The sequence below is a fragment of the Suricata suricatta genome, chromosome 9, assembly GCF_006229205.1.
Source record: "Suricata suricatta isolate VVHF042 chromosome 9, meerkat_22Aug2017_6uvM2_HiC, whole genome shotgun sequence".
Lineage (NCBI taxonomy): Eukaryota > Metazoa > Chordata > Mammalia > Carnivora > Herpestidae > Suricata > Suricata suricatta.
This window is the reverse complement of record NC_043708.1, coordinates 7,345,957-7,372,260: the sequence shown is the minus strand read 5'-3', so window position 1 is coordinate 7,372,260 and position 26,304 is coordinate 7,345,957. Positions and strand designations below refer to the sequence as shown.

The 26,304-nt window shown below is 48.9% G+C and overlaps 1 protein-coding gene and 1 pseudogene across 6 annotated transcripts in view; one reads left to right on the top strand and one right to left on the bottom strand.

Moving 5' to 3' along the window:
- PAPOLA (poly(A) polymerase alpha) overlaps positions 1–4,533 on the top strand; it is a 59,211-nt gene extending 54,678 nt beyond the window's left edge. For 4 of the 6 annotated variants that reach the window (XM_029952102.1, XM_029952100.1, XM_029952101.1 and 1 more), the window contains 2 exons: positions 318–392; positions 2,354–4,533. In XM_029952102.1, the coding sequence (XP_029807962.1) occupies positions 318–392; positions 2,354–2,449 (171 nt within the window). In that variant the 3' untranslated portion in view covers positions 2,450–4,533. The remainder of the gene's footprint in view (positions 1–317; positions 393–2,353) is intronic. The other 2 variants (XM_029952104.1, XM_029952103.1) reach the window with 1 other exon arrangement.
- Positions 4,534–7,048: 2,515 nt separating this feature from the next.
- LOC115302514 lies at positions 7,049–7,545 on the bottom strand (annotated as a pseudogene).
- Between the last annotated feature and the right edge of the window lie 18,759 nt (positions 7,546–26,304).

Below are 26,304 nucleotides of genomic sequence, written 5' to 3'. Positions count from 1 at the left end.
GTCCGGGCAACATTCCATGGTGGGCCTGTGCGCATCTTGAACGACGTCTGCCTCAGATGTCCGAGCTGGAGTGGTCGGAAAGTCCTGGGAGGCCTTGCGCACGCCTGTCCTCACGTGAGCAAGGAGAGAGCCGTGTGCTCCTGGGGGTGAGAGCGCCCGCGCGGGGCGAGCCTGCCGAGGTGACTCCGTGACGTGCTCCCGTCTTTCTCTTGACCCTCTTGTCTTCTGAGTTGTCTTCTTTATTAGCCGCCAGACCCATTTACGTTCTTTTATTCTTTTTTAAGTCTCTTTCCTCCCCCGTCCTCTTTGTCTCACAGGAACAACTTGATACAGAGACAAGTCCAACTCAATCAGAAACTATTCACACAGCGGCTTCTCTGTTGGCCTCTCAGGTACTAAGTGCAAAAAGCAAGGAGAGTTTTATAAATGTTGTTAAGATTAGTGCGGTGTAATGAATTAAAATGAGCAGACACAGAAGATTCTTAAAATTACCTCTGTGACAGTAACGACTTGTAGTGGAAAGCCTAGAGCCCCAGACCTGAAGGAACGGGTCCTCCGCGCGGTCCCCGCCCTGTGCCCGGGACGCAGGTCCTCACTAGTCCCCGTGCTCACAGTTCTGATAGAGGGTTTCTTCACAGACCAAAGGGTGAACTTTAAATTACGATAGAACTAAAAACCATTCTTTGTGGATCTTTTTGTGAGGTTAGTAGGGTTTTTTTCCCCTTATTTTTAAAATGTGTTTCTGTCTCATATTTTACTTCTGATTTTCAATTATTTAACTTAACCCATAATTCTTTAAAGTTATTTTTTCATTTGTCCTGGAAATTCTCTCTGTGGTAGTCCCTTGCATCCAGTAGGCACCTGGAATCTTTTTTCAAATATTGATCTGTGAACCTTCATTTTGTTTGTGAAACAATTGTTTTCTTTTTGAACCCTTTTAAATGGAGTCCGCTTCAAAGTCTAGGTCACACTCTGACACAAAGTAAATATTTTCTGTAAGTGCGTGTGGAGCTGGTGTCTGCCAGACCGGAGGCAGTGAGGTTCTGCTGCTGCGTGAGGTTCAGGGTTATTTTAACGTGATGTTAAAATGTGTTTTTGCTCACCATTAACCTTCATAGCCTCCAAAGAGAGAATCATGTTCACTTTCTGGAATGTCTTTTATGTCCATAACTTTCATCTAATAAAAATTTGGGGTGGAGGAAGTAACTAAAACAGCACCAGGAAATGTGCTCGGTGTTGCCCCACGGACAGACTTCATCAGTCTGAGACTCCTTGGCGCAGCAGCGTGTCTCTTGGCTGCCCCCGCGCCCTGGAGGCCGGTTCTCCTGGGTCTGTCTGCTTCCCAGGGTCATCCCTGTAGTGATGAGTACTCGGGTATTTTTGCCTTTTTGGTACATTTATGAGGAAGTAGAACATTTTCTAACATAAAGATTCCTAGAGCAATTGAGACAGAAAACACCCAGTTATAAAAAGAGTGATTATGTTGATTGCAAGAAATACATCCCTTTATTTGGTGATGGGGGGGCGTATTTCTTTCTGGGGAGAGGATTAGAATATTGTAGCTGTGTGCAGCAGCGTCCTTACTGTTTTGAGATAAACGTGAGATACAAACAAAATGGTAGGAGCTCTGGGATCTGCTTCCGCGTCAGCTGGGGGTGAAGGTGGGGGAGGCGGTTGGCTCTGGCTGGGCCATCGCAGGGCAGCGGCGGCCGCGCGGGGCTCCTCCGGGAACGCCCTCCGCTCGGGTGGGCGCCTGGAGTCTCCCGTGATAAAACACTTAAAAATTTACCTCTCTGTTTTTGAATGTTAATGAAGCCTTGTGATTTAATCCTTTTTAACATGAAACTTTGCTAAAATTTAGAAAAATTATTGCTCAGCCCTATCGGGTTTTATAATTTATAGGGTCAGAAAATAATTGACTGGTAACTGCTGCTCCTGTGTACAAGGTGAATTTTCAGTGTTCTCCCACGCGGGGGCGCTCCAGGACCAGCTAATGCTACAGCTCTTCGTGCTGTTTCAAGTAGATGTAGTTTAACGTGAATTTAGTAAGTATATGACAGGTCATTCGTAGAGCAGCGTGTTTATAAATCTGTGTTTTAAATTGCGTAGACATTTTCTGTGTATTGCTAAAATATTCCTACTTTATTATTTGAAAATTTCTACAAGTGTAGAACAAATAATTTCATAGTAATAGTCATGTTTATTTGCACTGCATTTGTGGTTTCCTTTAAATTTCTAAGAGGTCTATGGTAAGGTCCCACCCATTTCTTAGAGAGTGAAGCAGTGGAAAGTGAATCTCATTTTCAAGTTACAGTGCTGTGAACAACGCTGTGTTCTTTGCTTTCGTCCTCAGAAAACCTCCAGCACAGACCTTTCTGATATCCCCGCCCTCCCTGCAAATCCTATTCCTGTTATCAAGAACTCAATAAAACTGAGATTGAATCGGTAAAAACCACCTCAGGGGTCCATAAACAGTATCTGCCAACTCAACCTGTGGTCTTCAAATGCTAAAAAAGGAGAATGGAGGGTACAAGACTAGACATGGCTGAAAATGGATTTAGGTTTTTTTTTTTGGTGACCTCCCTTACTGGGCTAATCAGCACTTGATCGGAAGTCCAGGTTAGTATGTGAAGCCAGGAGTACTGTTATTGTGTTAGCAACAGTTGCATTAACTATTTCAAAAAATTACTGCCTTTAAAAAGAAAAACACCTCAAACTATATTTGTATCCATAATTGATTGACATCTGGATTGGGTTTATGTTTGATGTGTTGTTTGGAAATTTTGCAATACAAACTGGCATAAGAATTCCTTGTTCGATGATGCACTTTTATGTATTTTTTTTATTAGAAAGTAGAACTAATTTTAGAGTTTCAGCTTGATGGATTTTCATTTTTCCTGAAAAATTTCCTTTACCATTAGTCCTCAAATCGGATACCGTGGTGCAGCGATGCGCTGTTTTACTTGAGGGAAAGAGTGCATCTCATTCGGTCCCTGTGCGGGAGCTGGAGCCCTCCAAAATGAAATGTCACCTCTGGGGTATATATTTGACATTGAACAGTAATTAGGAAATAGTTTTGATGGGGTCATGATTAAGAAATGCTATGTTGGTTTTATTTATAGAATCGTTCAGAGTGCATACAAATCAGCGATCAGCCAGCAAATATTTTTCTTTGAGCTTATTAAAGCTCCACATTTCTTTTGCCTTCAATCTCTTGTCTTCGAAACAGCTTTTTTGCCCCCTCCCCCTCTTCCCCCCCGCCCTTTTTGCTTGTATGCATAAGGTAGAACTTGAGTTCATATAAAACAAAATGCCAGTATTTTCTTAAGCCATGATGTGAAACCAGTGACCCTGTGGCCACACGGCACAGAACACTACGGTTCGGTCCCGTGGCTGAGACGTGAGGGTGACGGAGAGTAACGCTGTGGACGTGACGCCCCACCGTGGACGGCCGTGTGATCTCTGAGCGTGCGGAATTGTGTACACTCCACAGAACTCCTCTCTAGAGGAAAGTTGATTTTCAATTTTAGACATGTGGGCAAAAAGGCATTTTCTCCAAGAATTTTAAACTAATTTTTATTTTTAAATGGTTGACCGAAATTTGTCAGTAAATTTTACATGTAGAAACATTTTAAAAATCATTTCTAGCAAGCACTTGGCATCTAGTCAGCCCTCTACTCCTTTTTCATTTTGTTTTATTCGATCAGTAGATTAGGAACTCCTTTCTTTAAAGAAAATGACTACTCATAATTAAGCAGCCGAATATCCATCTTCACAAGTATGAGGGACGCCAGATGTTGACAAACTTAGTTATTCTTTCTTAATCTGGACAAAGCAGACCTAACAGATTTTTCTGATGAGCATGTTTTATGAACCTTCCATTGTGCTCCATTCTGTCACATGTGCATTTTCCACGTTAAACTGCAGTTACTTACACTCTCCCCTGTCCTTCTAAATTAATTTTCCGAAGTCGGAGTGTAGGCTTTCCCCTTAGGCTATGCATTAATGGAGGCTTTCTTTTCACCGAACCTTACGATGTCTAGTAGACCATGTTTCCACTTCCCACGTCTTCGCTCCGCACGGTCACCTTGCCCTTCCTCCGCCACCTAGGAGAGAGAACAGATGGCCATGCCAACAGGTGAGGCGTGCAAGGTGTCGGTGCGGTTCGTGTAGCTTCAGAGTTAGATTGAGATTGCCAGGCACAGATTTAGTCTTGTCATTTTGTTTACACATTGGGGGAAAACAATTCAGTTTATTAAACGTTTCATGTAACTGCACCCAAGTTTTGCCAAGCTGGAAACTTGGACCTTTTCTGTGTAGTGACTTTTTAATTCTAGTTTCATAACCTGGAGATCAGACTGTTGCTTTCGCATGATGTATGTAGTGTCCATGACTGGAGTTTGCTTTGTTTTATAGTATCTGTACTCCTTGTATTTTTCAAGAGCTATTTTGTAAACAGATGATGTATTTCTCCATTGAAAACACAATAAAAAAAAAAACAGCACAATCCCACAGTTGGCTGGTTTCCTTGGACTGACTGACTTCTTCTGGTTTTTTCGGCGATACATTGGTTACACTCACAACTTTATGGTACGGCCGCAAGTGAAGATTAAATTGGCTTCTGGTTCACGTATGCCTATCAGTGGCAGCGAGTAATAATCGACACCGTATATAATCAGTATTTTTCACACAAATGCTCATTACAAGGAGGAAACTGGATATAGCTATTGGTTCTCTTTGAGCTGCCCCATTGGCTGCAGTGCGTGTGCACGCCTGTCTCAAGTGTGCAGGCGGTGAGCTGCCGATGCCCTTCTCCGGAGCTGCTGCCGGGCCGCGCGGCGGGCTTTATCCGCAGTGCCAGCAGGCGGCGCTGTTGTTCTCAGTGACCAGGATCCTGGGCTGAGCTCTCCGGTTTCGCATTTTACTGAACCCAAATCAGATGCAGCTGCTCTCAAAGCCCCAAATGCTCAGCATTGCATAGTGGACTCGTGGGGTCAGAGGGAACTGCTTCGGGTGTGTTCAGCGGCGCACTCTTGAGTATGCTGATCTTAAGTGCCTTTAGGGGAGGGAGGTTCCCCCCCCCCACAGCCATTATTCCCACGGACACGCATTCTGTGTGTGTGCCTGAAATTCCAAATTCTAGTGCCTTTATTATATACATCTACACATATGTAGGTACGTGTAGCAGTTTACGACTGCAGCACGGGATAACTTTTTATTAAACTTCTGGGACTTAAGTAAAAGGGAAAATACTTGGCTCCATTGTTCACACCTACAGAACTGGACTTGCTGGACGTCCTCTCCCTTGACAGACATGTAAACACAGGACTGAATGCCGCTCTTGCTGACTTTGATCACCTACATGGACTTTGGGCTCTTCGTGCATCTTGCTGAATTGGTAAAATAATTGAAAGTTGGGTGTTCTGCGGCTCTGGGTCTATTCTGGCCTAAAGTTTGTATTTTTCTCATTAACACCTCCGGCTTTTTCTCCACACAGAAAAATGTTTCAGAGCTTTGCATAGCGTTAATTCTGGCTGCACTCAAGGTGGCAGTGAGCGAGCAGCAACTCCCAGCGGGAACGGGTGTGTGAGGGTCAGGCGTGCACGCGCACGCGCTCCTGGACCGGCCTGCACGCTTCAGTGCGCTGACCCGGGAAGAGGCGCCGGAAAATCTTTTGGCTATACTTTTGCCTATTTTAACTCGAATAAAAGGACAGCCCAAGCAAAATTAGTTGCTTTTAGTCTGAATTGTAGGTTTTGTTTTTAATTCTCCACTTTACTCCTTTATTGTTAGTTTTAATTCAAACCAGACTCACAAATGGGTGCTGTCCTAACTTGGACCTGAACTTGGTACACGAGGTCGTTAAGTGTGTTCTGTAACCGACCCGACTTTCAGTCACACCGCGACAAGTGGCTGGTTTAGTCCTGTGGAGGGTCTGTTTTTCATTTATTCGTCCTTTATACGTACCAGTTTAAACATTCTCGTGACATTTCATACCGCCTCCTTGCCCCCCAGGAAAGATGGCATCAGTATTTTACAGGCGGTTGTGTGTACTGTCCTAGCGGGGAGGCCATGTATTTGGGAGTCTAGCTCCCACTCTTCTTCCTCAGAGACACCCTCCAGTCTCCCGGGTCGGTGAGCTTCACTGCAGCTGATCGCTGACCAAACCTACATGTATCTTATTGAAAGGGATGGGGTTTTTTTAAGCCTTTTTTTTTTTTATAATGTTTGTTTATTTTTGAGAGACAGAGTGCAAGCGGGAGAGGGGCAGACACAGAATCAGAGGCAGGCTCCAGGCTCCGAGCTGCCAGCACAGAGCCTGGCATGGGGCTTGAACTCATGGACCGTGAGATGAAGACCTGAGTGACCCAAAGTCGGACGTTCAACTGACTGAGCCACCCAGGCTCCCTGAAAGGGATGGAGTTTAAAGCGCATTTCTCCCCGCCCCCCTTAGTTCACAGGCCTTTGTCCGGGTTCACATTCCAGAAAGCTCACATTGGTGGGAGAGGTGGTGACTGATTCCATTTTCCCCCACAGTCACCTTTTTTAAATGCTTCACATTCCCAGAAAGCTAGAAATCCTGACGACAGGGCAGGGTGGTGTTTAGGGTGTAGAGTTTAAGCAACTGGTTAAAATGCCAACTTTTTTTTTTTTTTTTTGAATTTTTTGAAATCTTTAATCAAATTTAATTGAAGATTACGAGCCATTTTACATGCCATGATTAGCTTTCTATGAATAGCTTTGCTTTCTGTATACAAATCAGTGTCAATGAAATAAAAAATAAAAACATATACTAGGCAAATTACTTTATTAATATTGTTTCAAACTTTATTCCCAGGCTTCTTCAGCTTAATTAGCTGCAAAGAATGAATTGTGTATAAGCAAAAACTGAAAAGAGCTGCAGTGTCCAAGGGGCTCGGGCTTAAAAATATGAGAGATCTAGATTTTATCAGATCCATGAACAAAATTTTTAAAAAGCAGTCATAATATAAAAAAGCAGCTCCCAGTAACTTCTTCAAGTTTTATCTTCTTCAGAAGTTGACTCAAATCAGTTTGCTTCATTCTTGGAAGCTTCACCGAAATTCTCCACAAGATCTGGACCTTCATCATCATCATCCTCCTCTCCTGTAGCAGGCGGTGCCTTGCCATCCACAGGCTGCTTGGGCAGAGCTTCCGCCAGCCTTCTGGAACTAGTCAGACCGTCCGCACCCAGCTGGTTTAAGACGCTGGGTAGCATTTCTGCCAGCTGCTTTGTCTCCGCGTGGCCTGTGCTGGTGAAGGTGTTCGCCGCCAGGGGTGCCTGAACTTCAGGGTTGTTCAAGTGGGTCACCGTTCCTTGGTTTGTGAACATATTCACTTCTTCAGTACCAGATATACTGTTTACCCCTAACTTCTTTAAGGAGAACTGAAGTTTTTTATCATCTGCGGTAGCTGTTCTATGAACCACCTTCTTTCGGCGAGCAGTTCCTGTCCCACCAATGCGCACTTGTGCTTGCAGTTTGGCGAGTTTCTCCTGGTTCATGACAGTTTCTTTCATCTGAGGCTCCTGTCTAAAATGCGAACTTTTAAAGGAGGCACTGCGTTCACTTCCCTTCTGTCCTGGGCGCCTGTACACTGTGCTCACTCGTGGGATGGGCTTGGGCCCTCTTTCCCAATGAAAAACAGAAGTCTGTTGCGTGCTTTAATTGAAGCTGCACATTTTTTGCTATATTGCTAAGGTACAGGATAATCCCTTAGTCAAACACAGTTTTCCCCTTGCCACCCCATTTAGAGTTTCTGTTTACATGTGTTGTTTTTCATTCGTGACCGTGGGTTTATGCTGCACCTTCCACACCCTTGCTCTCTCGAGTGCCAGAATTGACCAGGGAAAGCCTCGGGGTGTGTAGGTTGTGTTTGACTCTGCAGAATAAACAGCCAGGGTCTAGGGGCCCCAGAGCCCATTGCCTCTGGGCTTGAACTTGCCACTGACGCTTGGTCTTAGCAGAGTTCTTTGTCCCAGCCCAGCGCAGACCTCACCGCCGAGAGCGGAGCCTGAGACCTCCTGCAGCAGAAGCACATTATGTGGAAGAGTGTAAGTTCAGTTACATAATATCCTAGCCCTCCGGTACATTTTGTGACAATTGTTTTATCTGCAGTCGAATATTTTTCAAACTGCTGCATCAATGGTTTGAAATATAAAAACAGATTAAATAGAAAACCATTAAGATTAAGTCTCAGACTGAGTCTAATGTAATTAACAGCTAAAATGACAAAGCATCACCTCGAGTGAGTCTCCTGCCCCTCGATATTTGGAAGTATCCAGACCGGATACTCCGATTTTACCCAACTTGGGCGTTTTTAATTTCACGTTTGTCACGTGATCGTGACCTGATTTTTTTTTAAAAAAATCTGTTTCTCAAAAATACTTTGTAAGCCCTTTAGAAGCATTTCTTTTAATTAATTTGTAAGATGCTATTTTCTGATTCAACAGATTTCAATCTGAAAATATGTGTTTTGAATAATTCAAGAATTTAAGTTGTATGGGTTTCTTACAGCTCATAGCAGACAGCTCAGTCGTGTGTGTTTTCTAATAATGTCAGAGTCCCTAAAATCGCTAAAAAAACTTTTTTAACGATTTTTGCTTTAAGAAGACTTATGTAAATGCAAAATAGCAGTTATTTCTGGGGAGTAGAGTGATCTCGTGCCACGGCTGGTCCCCTCTGAATCACATATATACACACATATGTGGGTATCTGGGTTCCTTTCAGATCTCAGGCATAAGAAAGTAGGTATATGTATTTTACTGTAATAATGCAAAATGTCCCAACTTTGTGCTTGTTCCTTGTGGATGCTGTCTGTCTCTTGGCACGGCACCCTCCTTACAAACTTTCACACTGTGCGGTGCCTGGTGCTGTGTGATTTCCAGAAATCTGGCATGAGAATTGGTCCTTGTTTGCGTTTTCTGACTGCAGTGGAGCTGTTAATAAAGAGATTGATGATAAAGTTGTTGAAAAGAGACAGTTGGGCAGAACCGCTCCCCATGAGTGACAGAGGGTATGACCCGCCTTCACAGCCAAGAAAGCCGCCCCCAGCAGAGGACCGGCCGAGCCTGGACACCGTGCCAAGACTGTGAGAAGGAGCTTTGCTACGCTGCTAGCTGCCGCGTCTCTTTAATTTAGACTCGCCTCCCATTCCCACTTTTATCCTAAAGTTCATGGAATGAAAGCTCGGGATAATATTATTTGCAAATCGGACACACCTAACTTCCCGACTGTCAATTATTTTTGCAAATTCTTAAAAAAAAAACCACTCCTAATTCGTCTTAGTAATGGTTTAGTAAAATTAAGTTTTACTTAGAAAATATGACGACACTTTTTACAAAACGCGTTTCTTCTAAACAGCAGCTTCCTCCGAATCTTGAGTGTGACAGTCTCCAGAATGAGCTGTGGCTGGTGTAAGTATTGATTAGTTCATGGGTTGTTAAATACCTCAGTCATGATGATTACGATTGTGTGTGTGTCACCTGTCGGTGGGTGAGCTGGCATGCAGGTGGGCTGCTGTGTGGTCTTCCTTGAAGGTCCACTAGGATTTTTGACACTCTTAATACTGATTTTAAAGGTACAGATTCTGCCTACAATTTTTTAGCTGTCCTCGGTTGCGTGTTATTTTACTGGGCAGATGTCTTTTAAGGAAACTACTATATCACTGTGGCTTTTGTCTTACAAAGTGACCCAGATGTGGACACTGCAGTTTCTTGACCATGGAAGTTCTTGCATAATTTTGCAAGTGTGTTTTTTGCCATCCGCCAAAACCCGGGTGGATGGATGGACTTGCGCACACGCACACATATATACTTCACAACTTTTTTTTTTTTAATTTTGAAAAATATGTTCCTGAGATCTCAAAGTTAGAAGGAGCCTAACAAAACATCTAGTTCATTGCACCCATGACCACCACAACCATTTTCACTGATGGGGTTGGGTGGCGGGGTCCAGATTTCCTTATGGTTTCCTTGATTCCAAATTTTTACTGTTTCTTTTAGAAATAAGTTCTATTTCCTTTAAACATGAGACCTTTGAAACAGATTTCTGAATTTTTACTGCTTGTTTTTCTTACCCCCAGTAAAACTATGCTGGCAGGTGTTTCATGGCTAGAGTGCATGAGGCTGAAGCCAGACCAGACCAGCGGACATGAGCACATCACTCGTCCCCTGTACTTTGCGTATTGATGGTCTGGCCCCTAATGTGCATCCTCCAGGGACTGGACCACTGGAGGGGAGGTAGATCGAACTCCTACCTTCCAGTATGCACTTTGAGGACAAGTCTTCCAAGTGACGCAGTACTTTGGGGAGTAACGGGGCAGCTTGTCATTAGATCAGTTCTTTTAAGTAGGCATTTTTGAGGTTAATGGTGAGCACGAGCCGTTGCTCGGTTGAGAATCCATTGACCACAGGGATAAAGAGGACCGTGGGCACACACCCGTGGTCTACGATTAGATTGGCTTAAGTCATTTGTCAAAGGTCATGCAATTTCTCTCCATGTCTATCTGACTCTAAAGTATTTCTTTTCCCCCGCCGTTCTACGTTGTTTGTTCTCAACCAGCCTTGGATTTGGGAGGAAATAAAACGGACCGTTTGCAGGATTGTGGCGTATGCGCTCTCCTGGTGTCCCCGGGTTGTAGAGCACGTGTCAGAGCCTGTTTTCTGAGGCCAGGCTGAGGGTTCGTCCTCTTCCCAGGAAGGTTTGTTGGACACACTCCCCCGGTTGGTTTCCCGGGGTTGATTCCAGTCACAGAGCTGCAGACTGTCATCCCTACGAGACGGGCTTGGGGGCTGCGGTGAGTGGAAGGGAGGAGGCGCACGGACTCCTGGTTCTCCCCATCCCCTCCCTCTTGCCCTTGTAGTATTTTTACTGAAGAGTTTTGCAGTTGGCTATTGTCAGGCAACGCTGGAAAGCACGAAAGTTCTCCCTTTTTAAGAAGGGTTTGAAGTGGCTGAGAATGGAATTAGAAAAAAAAATACGTATAGTTGACGCAATGTTATGTGAGTCTCAGATGTACAGTGTGTCAATTCCGCATCCCTCTAGTCGTGCTCTGTGCACAGGTGTCACTGCCGCCTGTCACCACACTGTTCCATAGCCCTGACTGTATGCCTGTGTTGTATCTTTATCCCTGTGACTTATTAAATAATGGAGCCTCCATCTCCCTCTCCCTGTCACCCGTGGTGCCCATTCTGCCTCCCCTCTGGCGACCATCAGTTGTCTGTATTTACAGGCCTAATTCTGCCTTTTATTGCTTTACTCTGTTTTTAGGTTCCACATGCCAGTGAAATCACGTGGTGTGTATCTTTCCCTGACTTACGTCACAGCGTAGCACCCTGTATATCCATCCATGCTGTTGCAAATGTAAAGATCTCATCCTTTTATGTTGCTGTGAAATATTCCTCATGTGTGTGTATGCACATCTGAAGAATGAATTTTTTAAAATTTTTTTTAATGTTTTATTTATTTTTGATACAGAGAGAGACAGAGCATGAGAGGGGGAGGGGCAGAGAGAGAAGGGGACACAGAACCGGAAGCAGGTTCCAGGCTCTGAGCTAGCTGTCAGCAAGCCTGACGCGGGGCTCGAACCCACGAACGTGAGATCTGACCTGAGCCGAAGTCGGAGGCTTAACCCACTGAGCCACCCAGGCGCCCCTGAATTTTTTTAATGTATATTTTTTTGTAGAGAGACAGAGTGTGAGCAGGGGAGGGGCAGAGAGAGAGAGGGAGGCACAGAATCCAAAGCAGCTCCAGACTCTGAGCTGACAGCACAGAGCCCAATGTGGGGCTCGAGCCCACAAACTGTGGGATCATGACATGAGCTGAAGTCGGACACTTAACCATGAGCCACCCAGGCGCCCCAAGACTTTTTAAAAGGAGTAATGCAGTTGGTGCCTGGCTGGCTTAGTCAGTAGGGGGTGCGATTCTTGATCTCAGGGTTATAAGTTCGAGCCCCACGTTGGGTATAGAGGTTACTTTTGTATCTTAAAAATATATATAATGTAGTTAGGATAAAGGGGACATAAATGTACATTAAAACAAGGCCATGGGGCGCCTGGGTGGCTCAGTCGGTTAAGCCTCGGGCTTCGGTTCAGGTCAGATCTCACGTTCGTGGGTTCGAGCCCCGCGTCAGGCTCTGTGCTGACAGCTAGCTCAGAGCCTGGAGCCTGCTTCCGGTTCTGTGTCTCCTTCTCTCTCTGCCCCTCCCCCTCTCATGCTCTGTCTCTGTCTGTATCAAAAATTAATAAAACATTAAAAAAAAAAATGAGGCCAGAAACCTAGAGAAAATAATGCCACCTTCCCCTTCAAATTCTGTGTCCGCACTTCCAAATCTAGTTGCTGGCTTCATGTGATTTACATTCTAGTGAAAGTTGGCCTTTTGTTTTTTGGGGGGTTTTTTGGTTACCTTTTTATTAGTAGTGGCTAGTTGCTAAACTGTAGAGATTATGAACACTTCTAAATTCAGAATCATTTGAGAATTCTCATTTCTGGTTTTTGGTCACCACTCAAGATTGTAACCAAAACAATGGCATTTCCATGAATGAAGGATTAGGAGTAAAAGCATTTAAGAGGGTCTGACTTGTGTTTTACTTGAAACGTGCCATATTGGTACTGTGAGGAGAGGGCAGGAAGGCGAATCCCCGCCGAGTGTCTGAGGCGTGAACAGACACGAGCCAACTGGAAGGTTGGGGCTGTATGGAGAATAAGAGATGAGCAAAAGACTTGAGCTGCCACTTTGGGGGGAGGTGGCATTGGGGTAGGGGTGCCTCGTCCCTAGTGGAAGAATTCCGTAGGTTACTGGGTCATCTGTGTCAGGCTTGGCACGTGCTAGAATCAGTACTGAGCAACATTGCCCATTAAGCCTTCCATCTTGACTGCCATTTTATCACATTAGCTCATTTGAAACGTTTAGCAAACACCTTTTTTGTGTGGCAGTGGAAAGAGTGCCTGTTTTTATGTCAGAGCTGCTTTCAGACCTAGGCTTTAGCACGTCAGCAGCATTCACTCTGGAAAGCTCATCAGCCTTGAAGGTTTTGACTAACAATTTTGCATTCTTAGTTGGCTTAGCCAAAATGGCGTATGGCAATTTGAGCTTTGGCCCAAGCGAGAATTTGGGAAATCCAACATTGGAAAGCAATGGAATGTTTGAGATTCCACTAAAGTTTAAAGTTTGTGTCAGATCAACTTGATGGGTGAATTTTGTTTGTAAATGTTTCAGTCAAATACCATCACCAATTTCTTGAAAATTTGTATGTACATACTTGGTGTGAGTGACCACCAACTGAAGTCCCTCGGTAAGAGGAGGAGGGAAAAACCCCACAACTCTGTTAAGTAATTTTTTCTGATTTCTAAGTTGAATAATGCCAAACCTTCACCTTGGCCTTTTCGTTCAGTCATGTTCCACGTTGTACCAAGCCTTGAGCCTTAGGTTTCCGGGGCCGCCAGCAGTGTATGTGATGTTTAATTAGCGCTATGAACCAATGAGAGGGACATCCTCTCTCTCCATCCACCAGGGCCTGGGGGCCGTGGACAGGTTGACGCTGAGTTTCTGAGCAAAATGTAACTCGTTTTTGAATTGTGTGTTGTTCTTTCTAATCATTGGTTCTGATTTAATTTTTTTATTTTTTTTAAATTTTGTTATGCACATATAAAATATTTGAGTCTCAACAAACTTATATTAAAATATATACTCATAATCACTACTCTAATTCTGTCTTACCTATTTCCTGCTTCCAGTCAGAAACTACTTGTATTCTTTTCAGTTTTTTATTTACTTACTTTCTAAGCTTTTAAGTAAGTTTATTTTTGAGAGAGAGCGTGAGGCTGAGTGCAAGTGGGGCAGGGGCAGACAGAGGGAGACACAGAATCTGAAGCAGCTCCAGGCTCTGAGTTGTCAGCAGAGCCCGACGCGGGGCTCGAACCCACAAACTCTAGGATCATGACCTGAGCCAAAGTCGGCCGCTTAACCAACTGAGCCACCCAGGTGCCCCACTAATTTTCTTTTAATTCCAGTATGTAGCCAGCATGTAGTGTTAATTTTGTTTCAGATGTCAGTACAGTGACGCAGCAATTTCAGATATTACTGAGTGTGCTTTTTATTGCTCGTCCCCTACACACCTTCCCTCTGGTAACCATCAGTTTGTTCTCTATAGTGAAGAGTCCGGTTTTTGGTTTGTCTCTTTTTTTTCCTTTGTTCATTTTGTTTCTTTTCCTTTTTTAAATATAATTTATTGTCAAGTTAGCTAACATACAGTGTATACAGTGTGTTCTTGGTTTAGGGATTAGAATCCTGTGGGTCATCGCTTACATACGACACCCAGTGCTCCTCCCAATAAGGGCCCTCCTTGGTGCCCATCACCCATTTTCCCCTCACCCCGCCCCCACCATCAACCCTCAGTTGTTCTCTGTATTTAAGAGAACAGCTTTTATGGTTTGCCTTCCTCTCTGTTGGAAACTATTTTTCCCCTTCCCTCTCCCTACAGTCTTCTGTTAAGTGTCTCAAGTTCCACATATGAGTTTGAAAACATGTGATCTCTTTCTCTGCCTGACAGCTCACTCAGCACAGTACCCTCCAGGTCTATCCGTGTTGTTGCAAATGGCAAGATTTCATTCTCATGGCCAAGTAGTATTCCATTGTGTAGATCAACCACATCTTCTTCTTTATCCATTCATCTGTAGATGGACATTTGGACTCTTCCCACAATTTGGTTATTGTTGAAGGCGCCACTATAAACATTGGGGTACATGTGCCCCTATGAAAAAGCATTCCCGTACCTTGTTTTGTTGCTTAAATTCCACGTATGAGTGAGATCATATGGTATCTGTCTTTCTCTGGCTGATTTATTGAGCTTAGCATAATACTCTCTAGCTCCATCCATGTTGTTGTGAATGACAAGATTTCATCCTTTTTTATGGCTGAGTAGTATTCCACTGTATATCTGTACCACGTTCTTTATCCATTCATCAGCCGATGGACACTTGGGCTGCCTCCATACTTTGGCTGTTGTAAATAATGCTGCAATAAACATAGACGTGCAGATACCTTTTTGAATTAGTGTTTTCGTATTCTCTGGGTAAATAACCAGTAGAGGAATTACCGAATCCTATGGTGATTCTGTTCATAAGTTTTTGAGGACGCTCCATACTGTTGTCCACAGTGAATGCACCACTTCGCATTCCCAGCAAACAGCGCATGAAGCTTCCTATTCCTCCACGTCCCCGCTGGCACTTGTTTCTTGGGTTGTTGACTTTAGCCGTTCTGACAGATGTGAACTGTATGTCATTGTGGTTTCGGTTTGCGTCTCCCTGATGACGAGAGATGTTGAGCATCTTTTCATGTGTCTCTTGGCCATCTGAATGCCTTTGGAGAAATGTCTGTTCAAGTCTTCTGCCCATTTTTAATTGGATTAGTTATTTTTTGGAGGGTACTGAGCTGTATAAATTCTTTATATGTTTTAGATACTCTTTACCAAATGTCATTTACAAATATCTTTTCCTGTTAAGCAGGTTGTGTTTTTGTTTTGTTGGTGGTTTCCTTTGCTGTGCAGAAGCTTTTTATTGTGATGTCCCCATAGTTGTTTTCTTGTTTTTTTTTTTTTTTTTTTTTGCTTTTGTTTCCCTCCCCTCAGGAGACACACCTGTGAAAGTGTTATATCGACTGATGTCAGAGAAATCACTGCCTGTGCGCTCTTCCAAGATTCTTATGATTTCAGGTCTCACGCTTTGGTCCTTAATCCATTTGAGTTTGTTTTTGTTCATGGTGTAAGAAAGTCATCCACTTTCATTCTTCTGCATGTGGCTGTTCAGTTTCCCGACACCATTTGTTGAAGAGACTGTATTTTTTCCCATTGCATATTCTTCCCTCCTGTGTCAAGGATTAATTGACCATATAATTGTGGGTTTATTTCTGGGCTCTCTCTTCTGTTCCTTCCATCTGCGTGCCTATTTTTTGTGTGCCAGTACCACACTGTTTTGATCACTGCAGCTTTGTAGGATATCTTCAAATCCAGGATTGTGATACCTCCAGTTTTGTTGTTCTTTTGCGAGACTGCTGTAGCTGTTCGGGGTGTTTTGTGGTTCCATATTTATTTCTTTGTTTCATGTTGAGATCTTAAATAGATTAGCGAGTAAGTAATGTGTAAAGAAAATCTTAGATTTTTCCTTGTTTAAGTGTTAGGTTAAACGTAATTTGATTTTATTAGAGGGTGGACATACAGGCCAGTAGCAGATTGGGAAGGAGTGTCTATCCGCAGACCTCTTCTCCTAAGATCTGTCTTCCAGATCTCAAATTCAGGCAGGACCAGAGGAAGGGAAAAAAGCCCGGATACAGGCAAGGTCCGTTTTATTTTTCAAATGACTTGGGGGTGGAGCAGACTGATCTCTTCCTTAGAAAACTTCCGCTGTCTTAGCACCAAGACAGCGCGAGGCACAGCTTCCGGGGGGCGGGGGCAGCGGGGGCAGCAGGGGCAGCGAGCCCCCCCCCCCCCCCCCCCCCCCCCCCCCCCCCCGTCTGCCTCTGCTGAGGCCTCCAACACTGAAGGGGGCCAGGGACCTTCCTGACAGAGCTGGGGGCGTGCCGGAAGCCTGACGGTTACAGCAAACCCGAGGTCCAACGGTGCCCCCATTCAGAGGTTGGTTGGTGAAGCACCTTGCCGGGGTCATGAGGGCGTGACCTGCAGCGTGAACACGAACGTGCGTGCACTCCTCCGAAACCTAGTCCTGAGATGTCGTCTTGTTTTTTCTCCCTCTACAATGTTGCTTTTTAAAATTCTTTAGCCTTTCTCTTTGGGAACCAGCACTGGAAAGGCCAGAGTTACTCGCTCTTTTTCGCACAGGCTTCTAGTTTCAGGACAGCCGAGTGGCCTTCGTGCTGTTTGGATGCTGGGCGTCAGCAGGGCTGCAGGAGACGCATGCGTGTTGGGTCCTGCTGGGAAGGCTCGGGCTCGCGCTGGTTTGGGTGAACGGACCGTTCACACCCGGTTCCCCTAACAATCGGTTTGCCTAATACTTGGATTTTAAAATATGTTAATGTTTCACATCAGTAGGATACTTACTTTCATGTAAATATTTTTCTTTTTAAATTATTTTTATTTTATTAAAATTTTTAACATTATTAATTTTTTGAGAGACAGGGAGAGACAGCACAAGGAGGGGCAGAGAGAGAGGGAGACACAGAATTGGAAGCAGGCTCCAGGCTCTGAGCTGTCAGCACAGAGCCCAACGCGGGGTTTGAACCCACGAACTATGAGATCACGACCTGAGTTGAAGTCAGACACTTAACTGACTGAGCCACCCAGGCACCCCTAAATATTTTTCTTTTTAAACCAATTAAGACAAGAAAGCTGGAAGGGAAGGCTAAACATTTAAAACTCACCAGTAGAGCCAATAGAAACATCAGCACTGACACCTTCCTTAGAGACTGCTCGGGTGCTCTAACTGCTGTCTCTTATCTGAAAGTATTTGTTTGAAAAAATCTTACCGAAAACACCAAATTGAGGCAGAAGTACCCTTAGAAGAATGGGATAAAAACGGTAATTTTTTTTTTAAAGAGGAGGTTAAAACAGGGAACAGTATCTAAAAATGAATGGTTTGTGTTGAGTATGTTCTCTATAAAATGCCATGACCGTGGTAAACCTTGTTTTCAGAGCGGATCGTGGGTGAATGTGTCATTTAGCAAATTCATTATTAGATGAACTGGGTTTTAGGCAAATTTGATGCCTGATCTAGAATTTATTAATGTCCGTTTTTTTCCTTATTGTAATAGGAATATATATTCATTGTAATAGTTGAAAAGAAAGTATAAGGAAGAAAATAAAAATCATCCATAATCCTACTTCAGAGTTAGTGTTTTAAATCTCTTATTTTTTTTTAATGCGCACTTTATTTTAACAAAGTCGAGCTCCTACTCAGTGAGCAGATCTGTGCTCTAAGCACCTGCCTCCACACCGTCCTGCCTGTTGAACAGGCTGAGCCAAGAACCCAGGAACGCACCCCAAATGCATTCCTAGGAGCCCCCCTCTGGAGTGTGGCCCGAAGCACCTGAGGAACGTGGTGGCGTCTGGACCTGGGAGGGGGGCGAAGGGGAGGGCAGGCTGCGCAGGGGTGCGGGACTCCAGAATTCCCCGGAGAGGACTGGATCCTGGCAGCTCCCCCTGGAGACAGGCCTCGTGCTGAGATGAAACCCCCCTATCAGATGGTTGGAAAACCCAAATACGCTCAGAAAGTCTTCTGGACTCAGCGGGCCCTTCCCTCACAGCCCCCTCCCTGCTTCATCTCTGCCACCTGGTCAGGTAATCCCTGTGGACGGGGTTCTGCTTCGGGGGAGCCGGCCCCCCAGGGGCTGGGTGCTGTTACAGGGAAGAGGTCGGGTCAGCAGGGGCTCCGGTGGGCCTCCCTGAGTGTCCCCAGTGCAGACCCTTTGGGGCTCCGGGTGACATCACACTTAGCTGCCGTGACAACTCGCAGTAGCTAAGGAGCCATTGTCAAACGTGTCAGGTTCCAAAGCCAGGGTCCCTTCTGTGTTGAGACTCGGTTCATTTGTTCAGCAGTTCTAGAGAGGCCCTGAGTGTGCTCGCGGACTGAGGCCGGCGGGTCCCTTGTCCTGTGACAGCCTGCAGTCCACAGAGAATAAGGATGCAGACAAAACAAATGAAGGGCGCGTCCCTGCAGGGCTCTGGAGGAAAATACCCTGGTGTTTCCACAGGGACCGGGGCGTCCCAAGAACGCATCCGTCAGAGTGACAGGGACGCCTTCTTCTGAAGCTGGAGAGGAACAGGAAGGTGCCTGAGCTTGGGGCCTCAGAGAACAGGGGCTGGGCTCGGGAGAGATACAGACGGCTACGTAGTGAGTGACAAAGAGGCCGGAAGTGTCGGGGGCGGGGGCGGGGGGCGGGGCACAGAGGGTTCGGGGTGCGGGAAGGAGGCGCTGTGACCAGTGGTCTGGGTGGAGCGGACGGCCTAGGGCTCAGACGCGGACCAGGGCAGGCGAGATGACGGCGCCAGCGTGCACGGTGGCCGTGACAGGTTCCCCGGGCCGACCCCTACCGTGGAGGGTCGTGAGCACCGTGGGACGTTTCCACATGACCAAGACACGGCCCACGCTCTTGGCAGGGGTGACGACCCAACAGGGCGAGGAAAAGGAGCCCCGGCAAACTCGCAGGGGACAGGCGGGGTTCAGTTCCGGGGCCTGTGCTGGACCCCGCTCCTTACTTTGTCCCTATGGACAGTGAGGGGCTGGGACACCGGCGACCCTGTCACCATCAAGCCCTCCCTCCCGCTCTTCATTTCGTCCCAGATGCAGTTTCCAGCCCTGTAGCTTGCTCCCTGCACAGCCATGCTCCCGGACCACTCGGGACGCCCGGGTTTGCCCTGATGGGAGTCTGGGCACCGATCCCCCTGCCCTATCCACTGGGGAGCCCTGGTCTCCGGGCTGCCAGGCTCGCAACGAGTGCCACATGGACCCCCGTCTCATTTGATCCTCCAGCGGCCCCACGAAGGCAGAAGACCCTGGTCTGTTCAGGGAGCTGGAGCGCGGAGCTCCGTGCAGGGGAAGCTGCCCCTCCCCCCTTGCCTGCCAAGGCCACTTGGCTATGACCCCCAGGGCTGTGCTATGGCACGTCACACCGCTGCTGTGGGCCCCGGGTCCCTGGAGCACAAGTTCATCTGGCTTGCAAAGCAAGAAGGAGCAGTTTGTCACTGAAGCCAGCGGAGGCTGTGAGCGGTGTGCCCTTTCCTTTCCAACACGTGTGTGGGGGCCATGATGTGCCCTTTGGGGGGGCTGTGTCTCTGCAGAGTCCTCCCCCAGAAAGCCTTCCAGTCCTTGACATCCGTCACTGTGGGGGCTCAGCTTTGCAAGGCTGAATGCGGATGACTATTTAATTAAGGCTGGATACAGCTCTTTCTGTGTTCACAGAGCATCACGGGCACCCGCTCGCCCTCACCACACCTTCCCAGCCACCGGCCCCGCAGCGGCTCATGGCCCAGGTTCTGCTGCCCACTGCCCTCCTGTCCCCACCAGCCACCCACTCCGTAGTCCAAGAGATCAAGTCTGGATTCCTCTCAGTGCCCCGGAGTCTGGGGGAGGGGAGACGCAGGAGAGAAGTCTGCACTCACCCCTGGTGGGAGACGTTACAGTCTGACCAAAGGCCACCCCAGTCCCAAGGCGTTTGGCACCTTGTGACCCGAATAGAAGACCCTGGAAAAACAACTTACCAGGCATTTGGGGACAAGCCCGTCCTCGACGCTGCCTGTCTGCTGGTTCTAATTACAGCCTTCACTGGAGGCTGAAGCAGAGGGTACAGCAGGGAACAATGAACATCTCAGCCTGGAGAGGAGCTTTGGAGAGGATGTAGCCGTGGGGGGCTGGGGCAGGGCCCGCGGGAAGGGGAGAAGTGAGGGCAGAGCGCTGGGCACCGTTGCCAGAAAGAGGTTCTGGGAGCGTGGCCGGAGGCAAGACCTTGCACCTGCTGGCCCCCCGGTTACCCAGGTATGCGCCTCCCCCGGCCCCCGCCCCTCACCTAAACAAGCCGGCCGTGGCCTGGGCCCCCTTACCCCTGGGATGTGAGGCAAACAGACAGGGGCAGGCACCAACCATGTGTGGCCGGCTGGCTCCTTACTCGGAGACTCTTGTCCAACTGCTCACTGTCCATCCCCCTTTGTGCCTGGCTGCTGCCACTCACCCTGTAGACTGTAGCGGAGAGAGCATCTTCTCAGGCTGGCATAGACCCCTCCACCCCCAAAGCACTCCAGCTAAGTCTCTTGCACCCGCTTTTTCAGAGCCGGGCCCTGTCCTGGTGCATATCTGGATCCTCAGCCCGTGATGTGCGGTAGATGCTTGTCAGTGTGAGTTCTGGGAAGGAGGGACTGATCACTTCCTGGCCCGAGGAGGCCCCAGGGTTCCAGGGGGAACACCAGCTGGCATTTATGAAGGCTTGCCGAGTTGGGGCGCTGCCCAGCACCTTACATGCCTGAGCTCACTGAGCCCTGTAAGCAGAGAATATGAAACTGAGGCACAGGGCAGTTAGATGCTTGCCCGAGGTCCCACACCTTCTAGATGATGGAGCCCATCACCACGGAGTGTTTAGGGCAACGCAGCTTCCATCCAGTTCTCAAAACACCCCTGTGGGGGTAGTGTTGTTGCCTGGAACCTAAGTGCTGGGGGAATTCAGGGTCTTGTTCAAGGGCACGGGCAAGGAAGCAGTTGGGTCAGAATTCAAACCCTCTGACCAGTCCTGAGCAGACAGACTCCGGAGAGAGGACCCTGCGGGCCAAGGGGGCCCCTCCAGGCAGGAGCTGTTTCTGCCTGTGGTCTGTCCCACCTGACTGGGAAGAGACTCCGAGGCGACAACTCTTACCAACATTTCGTGAATAAACCGAGACAGGAGCCCGGGTGACGGGCCTGTGGTTGGCAACTAGGAGGTCCTCGTACGTCACAGGGCTCACCGTCAGAACCTCCTCCTTACAGGGCGCCCGGGGGGCTCAGTCAGTTGAGCGACCGACTGCGTTCGGCTCAGGTCATGATCTCGTGGTTTGTGGGTTCCGGCCCCGAATCAGGCTCTGGTGCTGACAGCTAGCTCAGAGCCTGGAGCCTTCTTCGGATTCTGTGTCTCCCTTTCTCTCTGCCCCTGTCCCGTTTCTGCTCTGTCTTAATAACAAAAAATGAAAAAATTAAAAAATAAGAAAAGAACACTTTCCTTGGATCAGGACTCCTTTCTGGTTACCCAGAGTCTTCCAGCGCCTCCCCTCGCTGGCTGTGGCAGGTTTTTGGGAACGAAGGGGTGGGCTACACAGGTTTACGAGTATGGCCAAGGCAAATGCCGCACATGCTTGCCCCGTGCGGTAAGGGGAATTAAGCTGGAATTTATGTGATTGTAAAACCCCAATCTGGGCCTGTGATTCATTTTTATACAAGAGATGGATGTGATATTGAGCATCTGGGGGGCTCAGTTGGTTAAGCGTCCAACTTCAGCTCAGGTCATGATCATGTAGTCCATGGGGTTGAGCCCCATGTTGGGCTCTGTGCTGACAGCTCAGAGCCTGGAGCCTGCTTCGGATTCTGTGTCTCCCTCTCTCTCTGCCTCTCCCCCACTTAAGCTCTCCTTCTGTCTCTTAAAAATAAATAAATGTAAACAAAAAAAAATTTTTTAACGAATGTGATATCACTGCCCTCGATGCCAGGACTGTTCAAGACAGAGCCGTGCCAAAGTTCACATTCAGCTTTAGAGGTTTGTCCTTCCCAGGAGCACAGGTGACTTGGGAGTCACGCCTGTGATTGTCCCAAGTGGAATTGGAGGAAAAGGGTGCAGGGCGGGCCTGAGAGGGAGGGCGGACCATCTTCGCTACAGCTAGAAGCCTGCGCACCTGGCTAGCAGACACTCTCCCTCTGGATCAGCCCCGAATCTCTGAACGGAGCCATGAGCAGAAAAGCCTTTTAAGCTTTTCTGGAAGGAAAGTCGCCTGGCCCACGCGCCAAGGGGCCCTGTGGACGACGGGGGGCTCTCGCATGGCATTCACGGACAACAGCCGCCCTGACCCACCTGCTTTCACAGCCCACCCTCGGATTAGGCTAGACGCCTGGAACTTCCGCTAGCTTCCGTCTGCCAGGGCCTGGACTCCTCATGCAGAATGCAGAGCCCATGAAACAGACCCTGTTTCCTGCACGCTATGGTCGGACAAGGAAACTAATTCGGAGAAGAGGCGCCTCGCTCCCAGTTGCACGCACCCAGCACAGACAGCTGCTTTGCCGACCCATGAGCCCACTGCGGGCAGGGAGGGGAGGAGAGGGCCTTTGGAGCCTCAGTTGCTTTTTGAAAGACAAGTGCTGTGAACCACGGGAGTTCCGCCTTTTCTCTGCATCTTTCTGTGCGGCCTGGCGAGCTTTCCGCACAGCACATTTATTTCTTCCAGAAAGCCCAACGAAGGGGATTTGGGGGTGAGGAGCCGGAGCAGGGCTCAGAGGGAAGTGGATGGAAGGTAGAGGCTGTGGGACGGCTGCCCCGCCCTGGGCCCCGAGACGACGCGGACCGGATGGATCCTCCTCGGGGATCCCGGGGACCCGGCGCGAGTCCGTGTTAATTCACTTCTCCTACGAACATTCACAACGTTCCAGATTTTAAGTTGTTCTTCCGGTTTGCTTTGTGTTGGTCTGAACAGGAGCCGTCTTTTTATTCCCAGTGCGTACGCATCTTCAGTGCAAGGATCACATTCTAGACTTCGTGTTTTTTTCTCCCCTCACCCGAGTGCGTAGCAGAAAAAGCCTGGCTTTCACCTGATTGACCTTCTAAGGATTCCCCGGATCTTTCCTGACCTGTATGCACAAGAGTTAGGGTAACCACAAACGTATTTGCATATATACCAAAAACAAATCAATAAAACTCTCCGTGTGCCTCTCAGAAAAGCATTTCTCTTCTCTGCGCCTCAGTTTTTCCATCCATAAAATGAAGCCGTGCAACTGGGGTTCTTGGGGAGAGAATCTGGCTCCAAATTCCTTTGGACTCCAAGTCTCCTCGTCCACCAGGAATGTTTTCCTCCTGAAGGCCTGGCCTCTCCTCCCAGAGAGGGCCTCCTCTTTCCCACCAGGCTCTTGCCTGCCAGCCTGACCCCCTGGGTGCCCCCCCCACCACCCTTTGTTTGCTGGGGAGGGAGGTGCGTGGAACGGGAGAAGGAGCTGGCCCCTCCCTCCCGGCTTCTCAGAGGCAGTCCTGATGAATACAGATACGTCCTTTTTTGCATATTAGCACCGGTGCCAGTCTGAACCCAGCTGTGTGCAGCGTAAGGTGAAATATAGATTCCCCAGCCCGGCCACGGCTTCTCCACGCGGCTAATCGAAAAGCCTTCTGAGCGGGCCCATGATGCATATGCATAAGCTCTCCTTGGGGTGGGCAGGGGGGAGGATTTCACTCTCTTCTCTGCGCTTCTTTGGGTTTCCTTCAAGAGCAGCGGGCCGTCTGGGCTGCGCACCGATGTGAGGTGCACTGACCGGCCCCGGACAGGCTTCTGGGGGTCTCTGGGACTTGCATCTGGAAGGGGAACCCGCCCTCCGGCCCACCTGCTCAGCCTGGCGGCAGGAGGCCTGGTCTGCAGCAGGAACAGGCTTGCGTCTTCTGCAGGACCCTGCTCAGCAATGTTCCTGGTGCTCGAGGCCTTTCCCCATCTGCCCCTAGGTCCCCCACTGCCCATCTCCGCAGGCTCCTCCTGTGTCTCTGAGCCCCTCCCTCCTCTCCCGCCCGAGGGGGCCCTCTCTGTGTTCCTGTTGCCCAGGAGTCTGCCTCGGCCACACATCTGCACTTGTAGCTCACGTCTGTTCCCACCGGCCCCCGAACCCTCCCTGGCCCCTTCACACAGCGAAGCAACGCTCATGTGACTACCTTGCTCAAGAATTCAGAGTTGTTTTTAATTAAAAACTCTTTTCTTTCTTAATGTTTATGTTTGAGAGAGAAAGAAAGGGCACAAGCAGGGGAGGGGCAGAGAGAGAAAGGGAGACACAGACTCCCAAGCAGAATCCTGGCCCTGAGCTGTCAGCACAGAGTCCCACGGGGAGCTCGAGCTCAGGAACCTCGGGATCAGTCCTGAGGCCGAAGTCAGACACTCAACCGACTGAGCCCCGCAGGCGCCTGGTGATTTCAGGTTTGATACCTTGCTGGATCTTGGGACTGGGGTGTATCCTGCCGAGGCCGAGATTGGGCAGAAAAGCCCATCCGAGGGGATCGTCTGGGAACTTTAACGGGAAATGGCTCCTGGTGCAGGACTTCGTTGCTGTTGCTGCAGAGTCTCCTTTCCCGGAAAGATCCTGCTGCGGGTAGGGACAGGAAGTCCGGCCGCTGGTCACACGGAGGAGGCGGTGGGCCGGTGGGGGGGCGGGGGGCGGCCTGCGGCCTGCGTATCTCCTCGGTGGCCACTCTCGCTGCACTCCTCGGCGGGCATGGCTGGGAGAGTGGAGGGGCTCCTGGAGTTTATGTAGCTTCCCCTGTATATATTTAGAGATAAGAAGTTCATTTAGGGATCAGGGGCTGCTTCTTGTCTATGCATCATTAAGCAGACCACATCTGCTACTGAGCTAGCAATCAGCAGAATATTGAGAAAAGTTATAAAGAAATCTTTGCGACGCTTCATTTTCATTCCCAGCTCCCCCAGTCCCGGCTCCAACTCTCGAGAAGGCCCGGACGGAGCCGGGCTGTAGAAGCAACCTCAGGACCTGGCGCGGTGTGAGCCCGCGGCCCTCACACCCCACGTGCGCGCATGCGCATGGAGTGCGGACGGTGGGGCGGCAGAGGGGTGACCTCTGACAAAGTTCCACATGCATTTTCCCATGGTGGCCACATTGGAAGTCGAGGGGCCCATGGCAGTCCTGAGCACTGCTCTGTGGTCAGAGGCGGGAGACCAGGCTTACATGGATTCTCTGGGTGACCTTGACCAAGCCATTTCCCCTCTGCGGTCCTCAGTCTCCTTATCTGTGAAATGGGTGTTTAGTGGCTGCCACTGCAGCCAGTGCTCCTGGGGGCTGCTGCTTGCCGGCCCAGCGAATACCTCTGGCCTTGGCCTGCCCAGGTGGGTGGTGGAGGGCAGCCTGCTGGAGCGCTGGCCCTGGGGAGAACAGAAGAACCATTCTGGGCTCTGGAGGCTCAGAGCTGGGAACTGGGGGGGAGGGGTGGGACAGCAGGTGCATGTCCAGCCTCCCCCGCCCCTTCACCAGGCCCAGGGAACTGAGGGCCTCGCCCCCTCCCTGGGGCACTCTAGCTAGCCTGGCCTGCTTGCAGGCTCCTGGGATGGTGATGTGGCCCGAGGCCTCTCCCAGGCTCCGGTCTGCCAGCGTGACATGCTGCGCGTTAAACTGCAGGTGTCACTGTTACCCTGTAATGGGGGCTCGGCTCCCGGGCCCGGGGCGGCCACAAAGGAACCTGCTCCTCCTGGCCAGCGGGCTCCGCCACCAGCAGCTCGGCCTGGGGCGCAGAAGCGCAGCTCCCCCTCCCACAGCCACCCCTGGGGAGGTGAAGGGGCCCCTGGAGGCAGCACTGTGTGCATGCGCACGGAGCCGGAGCCTTGGGGGGGCGGGGAGACATACCTGGCTGGGGTCCTGGGCCTCGCCCTTCGCGACCTCCGGGACAAGAGGCAGCTACGGACTGGGAGCCTCACGCAGATGGTTGGGGACCACGCAGGGAGGCCTTGTGACCCGGGGTCCCGGCTGGGCGGGGACCCTGAGCAGAAGAGACCTAAGACATTTCTCTTTATTGAGCAGCCAGCAAGGAAGGAAAGACCCGGAAAGACCGAGTAAAGAGGGGCAGCCCCGCGGG